General features: G+C 41.5%; 1 protein-coding gene across 1 annotated transcript in view; it reads left to right on the top strand.

Moving 5' to 3' along the window:
* The window catches only part of LOC106567436 (ubiquitin domain-containing protein 2), a 74104-nt gene extending 64978 nt beyond the window's left edge, over positions 1-9126 (top strand). The window contains exon 3 of the mRNA XM_014136681.2: positions 6984-9126. Coding sequence (XP_013992156.1) covers positions 6984-7441 — 458 coding nt within the window. The 3' untranslated portion in view covers positions 7442-9126. The remainder of the gene's footprint in view (positions 1-6983) is intronic.
* Positions 9127-9615: the final 489 nt, after the last annotated feature.

A 9615-nucleotide genomic window follows, 5' to 3' on the forward strand; every position in this document is an offset into this window, starting at 1 on the left:
TGTGTGACCCTAGGGTGATTTCAATGGTACTCTCTCCATTCAGATTTTTTTATACATTTTATACATACCCTCGATCCCCTCTTGGGGATCGAGGGTAACCTAATCCCACTGACGGGATTGCTAGCATGGCGGGAAATTCAAAACCTCAAAAATCTAATCATTTCAATTTCGCAAACAATCAACTATTTTACACCATTTAAAAGATAAACATCTCCTTAATCGAACCACATTGTCCGATTTTCAAAGAGGCTTTACGGCGAAAGCATAAAGTTAGATTATGTTAGGAGAGTACATAGCCAAAAAAGTACACACATCCATTTTCAATTCAAGGACAGGCGTCACCAAAAGCAGAAAACCAGCTAAAATGATGCACTAACCTTTGACAATCTTCATCAGATGACACTCCTAGGACATTATGTTAGAACAAAAATGCATGTATTGTCTATCAAGTTCATATTTATATCCAAAAACAGCATTTTACATCGGCGCGTGTCGTTGAGAAAATGTGTCTCCCCCAAAACTGCCAGTGAATTTACAAAAAAATACTCATTATAAAACGTGGTTAAAGTATTAAACTGTTATTCAAAGAATAACGGTTGCATTCTCCTGAATGCAACTGCATTGACAGATTTCAAAATAACTTTACTGGGAAAGCATACTTTGCAATAATCTGAGTACTCTGGTCAGAAAAATACACTAGGCTATACAGATAGCCGCCATGTTGGAATCATCTAAAACCATAAATAACATTAGCAATATTCCCTTACCTTTAATAATCTTCATCAGAAGGCACTTCCAGGAATCTCAGGTCCACAACAAATGTTGTTTTTTTCGATGAAGTTCATAATTTATGTCCAAATAACTCCATGCTGTTCCGTGTTGTTACCGCGTTCGGTAGGCTACTCAAAATGTAGGGCGCGGGAGGGAAAAGTCACGACGAAAAGTCAAAAAAATAATCTATTTACGTTCGTTCAAACATGTCAAACGTTGTTTAGCATCAATCTTTTGGTCCATTTTTAACGTGAAACATCAGTAATATTTCAACCCGACCTCTCCTGTGTCTTCAAACACATTTTGAAAAAGGTCTCGCCTCACATGAACGCGCATGTGCGCGCAATAATGAAGTGACGACATCCCAGGGACGTCAACTTCCCTTCCTTCTCATTCGGTCTCTGTTCATCATAGACGCTTCAAACAACTTTATAAAGATCGTTGACATCTAGTGGAAGCCATAGGAGTGCAAAATGAATCCTTTGTCACTGTGTGTTTTATTGGCAATGACATGAAAATAGTACAGCCACAAAATTTTCATTTCCTGCTTGTATTTCTTCTCAGGTTTTTGCCTGCCATATGAGTTCTGTTATACTTAGAGACACCATTCAAACAGTTTTAGAAACTTCAGTGTGTTTTCTATCCAAATCTACAATATGCATATTCTATTTTCTGGGCCGGAGTAGTAACCTGTTTAAATTGGGTACGTTTTTCATCCGGCCGTGAAAATACTGCCCCCTAGCACCTTAAACTTCAACCCAAAATAATTTCCTGCATTTTCATAAATGTCAGCATTTTTTGCATTCGTCTGAGATCATTTCCACACTGCCACGTAGTGCGGCATGATATTGTATTTGATACCATTCCGCTCCAGCCATTACAACGAGCTCGTCCACCCCAATAAGGTGCCACCAACCTCCTGTGTTGGACACTTTGAATACAGTGGCTGCATTCCAAACACGTAAAAGACACACCCTCCTCCACTAACCCTCACCTTATGTCTTTGGGGGAATCCTCTCAGCCCTCCATTGCAAGGGAAGTTGTCAACGTAAGCCCCTCAGCCCTCGTTTGTGATTGTGTACAATTCTGTTCACTCCTGGGCCTGAAACGCCCCATAATTCAATTTGTGATGATTGTACATCCGCTAAGAAAAGTCACCCAAAACTTAAAACCAACATCAATATGAAGAAGTCAACATACAAGTAAGTCTAAGTAAAAAGAAATGGAAATAAGTTAGAAATTGTGCTACTAATGCACATGACGGCACAAACATCGTAAAAGTAATGATGTTTTGCTTGGTTAGCTTTTAGAAACGTTAGCTAGCGCATACAACTTTCCCTGACATCACACTAATTTTCGATTTATCTGATATCGTCGGATGGCTAACATTCGATGTCTGCGGATGCGTTGTCTTCTAGCCAAGATATGAAATGCAATCATAGTTGACTAGTGCATATAAAGCACCAACAGCTACCAGTGGTTCCATGATGACTGAAAACACAACCGTGGGACGAACGAGTGACAAATTTATGGCCAAGGGCTATCCATTTAAAATTCACTCATTCTTCCCTTGCCCTGCAAGTGTCAACTCATCATACGTCATTAGAAGTGTCCACTTAATTTGAAGGCTGAGGGGAGAGGATGTCTTTTTGTATGTTTGGAATGCAGCCCGTGTTGTTTGACATGACAATGAATGAAAATGCCAGGGAGTTATTGTGACAGGGTAAGAACCAAAAGTGTTGGTCAGTGTTTCCTACGGGACCCTACAATCTTGAGCTACATTAAATGTTTTCTTTTAGCTACTTCATGCAGCTAACATATTCATGCTTCCTCTAATCCTCTTTGGTTTAGAAAATCATGTTGCACAAACAAGATGCTGATTTAGGCCTACACCATCACTGGTATCAGGCTGTATAGCTAGCTATGTTTGTTCTGATTCAGTAGATTTATTAGCGATTAGCCACAACTCGCTAAGAAAAGACAAACTAGCTGTTTGTAGATGTAAGAAACACAAACTAATAGTGTAATTATAGAACGCTTGTGGATTTATATTAAGACGCAAAGTGGATACAGCATTGTTTATATCAGCATTGTTGCATGTGCTGCAGTAACCATGCAGACTGAACGTGGCAATGACAGGGTTGCCAGGTCTAGCTAAAATTTCTAGACCAATGACTACGCAAAACCTGCCCAAAAGGCCTGAAAGCTAGCCCAAATTAGTTGTTTTTTTTCACAGCAAGAGAGGAGTTGCCATATTTATACATTAAACCCTTTTTCCATAACGTTATCGAGCCAGTTAGGAAAGAAGCTAAATTCGGTTTTCATCAAAATAATAATGTTGGGAGCTATGACATGACGTATTAAAGGAATTTGAATATGTCGCAAGAGAAAATATAATTTGCCCTTATTAAACTCGCCAGATCCTTTTCCATCAATGAATGTTGATTTAACTAGTTTGACTGCTATGATTAAGCAATAAGGCACAAGGGGATATGGTATATGGCAAATATACCACGGCTAAGGGCTGTTATTATGTATGATGCAACTCGGAGTTGAGCTGCCTTATTGCTATTATAAAGTGGTTACCATGTAATTGAACAGTAAAAAGTATGTTTTTGTCTTACATATAACAGGGCTTTCAGCCAATCAGCATTCAGGGCTCGAACTAGGTTTATAATTGTAAATAAATCTATTTTGCGCATGTGCTTAACTATAGATAAATCCGACAGGATAGTTTGAGTGATTCAAGTTGGACAGAGGAGCTTGAAATCTCTGCGCAAGAAACACTTGGACAAACTTTGAAAAATTCATGCTAGGCTGTTTTCTGGCAATTGTGCTGTTATTATGTGCCCGATGTTAAGACTACAAACTGTTATAAATGGCCCATTTCCGAGATTGACTTGTCATTTAAATAGGCACAGGCTACAGACTAAAATCTGGGTTTATGATTGCAATTTTGCCATGGTTTGTTTAGATAAACCCAGGTAGCCTATAGCCCCTGATAGGCCTAAATCTAATTTCAGATAGTCTACAGTAGCCTAGGCAATATGTAGGCATAATTTAAACTAAACAATTTAAACTAAACAATTTAGCAGTTTGCTTAGTTCAAATTAACAGACTAATTTATTCAACATGAATAGTAAGGCAATTTCAAGGTAAGAAGTGCTTGTGTTTCCCAAAAGCATGCGGGAATAGGCTACTGACGAGTGGGTCATAATTTCAATCACTGAATTAAATATTTTACCATATTCAGTTCATATAAATATTATTGTCAACAACAGCCAGTGTTTAATAAAAAACATTTGTTTTACCTGTAGCCTAATCTGACTAGTTACCGTCAATCTAATACATTCTAACAACTGATCGACAATTGCGATAGAGCTTTGATAACTTCCAATTTAATTAACTAAACATGCCCATTAATAATTGCATAATAACACAAGGCTACAACAACAATAAACTGAAGTTATAGGCTATTTATTGAATCAGTTTGCCATCTCCCGGTAGGCTACACAAGTGACACATTGATTTGCAATGACTCCAGTGATATCGTCATTTCAACATATTTATTGTATCAAATGGAAGCCTACAGTAGCCTACAATGGCATATAAATGAATAGGCTACATTATGGCCAAGAGAAACAGATGTATCATTCTTCACATTTAATGTCACTTTCATTGAAGACTTTACCCCCACCCACACATAAAAATAACCACACGGGGGAGTTCCTTAACTTCCCTTTCAAATTTCCAAAGAACTGAACATGAATTTATGTAATGCACTGTAGTGCACCCAAAATCGTTTTCCATTGCATTGTCTCCATTATTTCTTGATGTGCATCAGTTATAGTATGTTAATGTTTTATGGAACGGGGGTTGGAAATTGTCATTATGGAACCTATCTACAGTGCATTTGGCAAGTATTCAGACCCCTTGACTTTTTCCACATTTTGTTACCTTACAGACTTATTCTAAAATGGATTAAATAAAGAAATGTACTCACCAATCTACACACAATACCCCATAATGACAAAGTGAAAACAGGTTTGTAGAAATTTTGGCATATTTTTTAAAAATACATAAACGATAACTTATTTACATAAGTATTCAAACCCTTTGCTATGAGACTTGAAATTGAGCTCAGGTGCATCCTGTTTCCATTGATCATCCTTGAGATGTGTCTACAACTTGATTGGAGTCCACCTGTGTAAATTCAATTGATTGGACATGATTTGGAAAGACACACCTGTCTATATAAGGTCCCACAGTTGACAGTGCATGTCAGAGCAAAAACCAAGCCATGAGATCAAATTAACTGTCCATGGAGCTCCGAGACAGGATTGTGTCAAGGCACAGATCTGGGGAAGGGTACCAAAACATGTATGCAGCATTGAAGGTCCCCAAGAACACAGTGCGGCCTTCATCCTTCTTAAAAGGAAGAAGTTTGGGACAACCAAGACTCTTCCTAGATTTGGCCGCCTGGCCAAACTGAGCAATCATGGAACAAGGGCCTTGGTCAAGGAGGTGACCAAGAACCCGATGGTTCACAGCGCTTCGCTGTGAAGATGGGAGAACCTTCCAGAAGGACAATCATCTCTGCAGCACACCACCAATCAGGCCTTTATGGTAGAGTGGCCAGAAGGAACCCACTCCTCAGTAAAAGGCACAACAGCCCGCTTGGAGTTTGCCAAAAGGCACCTAAAAACTATGAGAAACAAGATTCTCTGGTCTGATGAAACCAAGATTGAACTCTTTGGCCTGAATGCCAAGCATCACATCTGGAGGAAACCTGGCACCATCCCTATGGTGAAGCATGGTGATAGCAGCATCATGCTGTGGGGATGTTTTTCAGCGGCAGGCACTGGGAGACTAGTCAGGATTGAGGGAAAGATGAACAGAGCAAAGTACAGCGAGATCCTTGATGAAAACATGCTCCAGAGCGCGCAAGACCTCAAACTGGGGCGAAGGTTCACCTTCCAACAGGGCAACAACCCTAAGCACACAGCCAAGACAACGCATGGGTGGCTTCAGGACAAGTCTCTGAATGTCCTTGAGTGCCCCAGCCAGAGCCCGAACTTGAACCTGATCGAACATCTCTGGAGAGACCTGAAAATAGCTGTGCAGCGACGCTCCCCATCCAACCTGACAGAGCTTGAGAGGATCTGCAGAGACGAATGGGAGAAACTCCCCAAATACAGGTGTACCAAGCTTGTAGCATCATCAACAAAGTACTGAGTAAAGGGTCTGAATACTTATCTAAATGTAATATTTCCTTTTTTTATTTTTATTAATTAGCGAAAATGTCATCTGCTTTTGCTTTGTCATTATGGGTGTGTGTGTGTGTGTGTGTGTGTGTGTGTGTGTGTGTGTGTGTGTGTGTGTGTGTGTGTGTGTGTGTGTGTGTGTGTGTGTGTGTGTGTGTGTGTGTGTGTGTGTGTGTGTGTGTGTGTGTGTGTGTGTGGGGATTGAGATGAGAATGTTTTTTTTTTATCTGCACTGTATATAAGAATATGTACTGTATTTATGAATAGTGTGTAAATAATATTTTTGTTGTCTTTCCAATATGTAACTTTATTGAATTTATTTAGAATTTGATGTTTTTCTTGTCTAGCTATAACTGTTCTGTACTTTGTTATGTATTTGTACATTTTATGTGATCCCAGGAAGAGTAGCTACTGCATCTGCATTAACTAATGGGGATCCTAAACTAAACTTTAATTTCTCTCCATTCTCCCTCTCTCCTACTCTCACTCTCTTCTCTCTCTCCAACTCTCACTCGTCACTCTCACTTCCCATGACAGGCCATTCACAAGGAGGAGCAGCCACAGTGTCACTACTACAGTTGACTGAGGGATACTTGTCTGTCTGTTTAGGCAGTATAGTCTTCCACTGGTTCCCTCTGTCACATTCATCTATTTTGTCAAACTCAACATTCCATCATGATGCACATTAAAAAAAGACCAATATGGCATAATTTATCAAAACGATCCGAGGGCAAGAGATTGAGAGTAAGGGAAACATAATTTCACTAGAAATGCAATAGCTAGAACGTTATCGAGCAAAACTGATGAAAAGACAATATTCACAGTCCTCTGAATATGAGGGAAGGATTTTGAACTGACTAAGACAGACTGAGTGAATAATCAGAAGTCAATGGTCTGTCCTGTTCACTGAGTGACTTTGTTCCTCTGTCCTTCTGTGTCCCCCTGCAGGCGCGCTGACTGAGTGCTATGACGAGCTGGGGAACCGCTACCAGCTGCCAGTCTACTGCCTGTCTCCACCTGTCAACATGATCGAGGAGAAGAGTGACCTGGAGAGTCTGGAGGTCAGCGAGCCGCCACCCAGCGAGGGCCAGGAGTGCCAGCTGCGCCTGCGCTTGTCTACGGGCCGGGACCTGCGCCTGGCAGTGAGGACCACGGACACGGTGCAGCACATGAAGCGCCGGCTGCAGACGGTGGAGGGCGTGGCGGCGGCCACCCAGCGCTGGTTCTTCTCGGGCCGGCCACTCACAGACAAGATGAAGCTGGAGGAGTTGAAGATCTCCAGGGACTACGTGGTGCAGGTGATCGTCAGCCAGCCGCCCGCCCCCCTGCCCACCCAGGCACCGCCCTCCCCCACACCAGTCACGCCAGCCACGCTACCCCAGGACCCCACACCCGTGGAAAACTAGTGTCTGGCACCCATGCAGGAGGAGAGAGGACCACAATGGGAGGACCAGCTTGTGTCTAAGAGAGCGAGCGAGAGAGGGGTGGAAGTGTGTGTGTGTGTGTGTGTGTGTGTGTGTGTGTGTGTGTGTGTGTGTGTGTGTGTGTGTGTGTGTGTGTGTGTGTGTGTGTGTGTGTGTGTGTGTGTGTGTGTGTGTGTGTGTGTGTGTGTGTGTGTGTGTGTGAGAGAGAGAAGGAACTAAGTAGGTAGAAGATTAAACACGTGTCTGCAAAGTGGCTGAAACAGGACTAGAGAACCAAGTCGAGCTGAGCCGAGCTGAGTGGTCATTGAAAGGGTTTATTTACAATTGAGTGTTTGTTAAGCTGTGTTACCTCCCTCTCTCTTCTCCCTCCTCGACGGGACGGCAAGGTTATTCTGCAAGGCATGCTAAGATAGCAGCAGGGGTGTGTCTGTGCGTCAGCCGGAACAGGAAGACTCCGCCTCCTCGACTGAAGGCAACCAACCAGGAGCAGGAAGAGACTCAACCACAAGACAGGACCACCTGCCAACCTGACTTTTAACAAATCAACCTTTTACAAAAACTATTTTTAAAAACTTGTCTTGCTTTTAGTGGAAACTGAACAACCAAAAAAATAAAGATCTGGGGAAACTATAAGGAACGGGGAAGAATATACAGTAACAACTTTTTCATTTTGCATTGTTTTGTACTCTTGTTTTGATTTCACTGCGGTTGCATTTTAGTCCTTGTCAAGGATGATTCTGTATTGATTTGGAGGACTGGGTCAATGTTCCAGAACCTCTTACCTGCCTGCCTGCTCTCCATCTCCTCTGTAGCTTCTAGTCAGTCAGCTGTCTGTCCTTCTATTGCTCTCTTTGTTATGCATCCTACCTGTAACAGTCTTGACCTGTAGCTTCTTTCTGCAGACATTACATGTAGCTCTGCCAGTCAACTCTTAAGTAGATGAATCACATGCTCTGGACTATACCTTTTTAATTCCTGACTTGGTTTGTGAAGTTAGTAGGCCGTCACTGCGGAAGATTAGTTCCCTTCTCATTCTCCAGTCAACATCCCATCTTGTAAACTTGACACTCTCACTCTACAGTTGTCTGTATGCACCTGATATTTGCTTAAGATGGAAATACAGTAGGTTTCCAGTTATTACAGGTGCAGAACTTTAAAAAAAGGAAAACGTACAAACTGAATGTGCTGGGATGAGGTGTCATCGCAAAGTTTTACCAGCACTGTGTTTAGAAATTCTGCTTCACTATACTTTAAGATACTTATCAGCGCAGTGTGTAATCAATTTGTGTGTGTGTGTGTGTGATAAGAGAGAACGAGCGAGAGGGTAAAGGCATGTTTGAGAGGTTGTCGAGAGAAAGTGTTGGATGTACAGCTATGTTCATGTGCGCAATATCTTCTGGTGACAAGAGCCAGACCTCAGAACATACCAAGAAGAGGTCTTTAGGGGTTGTACTGTGGAGTGTGGACATAAGTCACACCAGAGGTCTTGTCCTGTACTCCTGTAGCTGTTAAGATTTGAGTAACATTTTTCTGCTTCTCTCTTCGTGTGTGTGTATGAGTGTGTTAAGGCACATCAAGACTTATTCATGAAAAATGCATTTCAGAAACCTAGTTGCATATTTTGAAATAGAATGTTTTTAATTAAATTGACCAACATTTGTACTCCACAATCCCTCTCTCATTTCATTGGACCGGTTGTTGGGAATAGAAGAGCCTCTGGGGGTTTCAGTTAGAAAGCAGAACAAAATGGAATGGAATTAGAGTCATGTTTGAAGAACAGAACCAGCCTATTTGGATATGACCTATCCTGTACAGAAGACTAGCTGTAGATTCTATTTCACACAGGTGTGAAGAATAGGGTTGCAAAGGGAGGGTATATTACTGGAAACCAGAATTCTGGTATCTTTCAAGGATCTGATGTAATCTATCACAAGACATCTAGTGGCCCTTCAGGGTACTTCAGATTATCATGTGTCCGTAATAATCCTGGCCCTCAGTGGGGCCTTATCACCAAAACATATATTAAATATTAACATGATTTTAAATAGAATGACAAAGCTGTAAAATGTCGGTACCTCCCCAATTTCTCCCATTTCGTGCCTAATGACCACGACCCTGATCGAGGTTCAGAGTTTGAGTACACTGACGTTTTGTTG

The sequence above is a fragment of the Salmo salar genome, chromosome ssa13, assembly GCF_905237065.1.
Source record: "Salmo salar chromosome ssa13, Ssal_v3.1, whole genome shotgun sequence".
Lineage (NCBI taxonomy): Eukaryota > Metazoa > Chordata > Actinopteri > Salmoniformes > Salmonidae > Salmo > Salmo salar.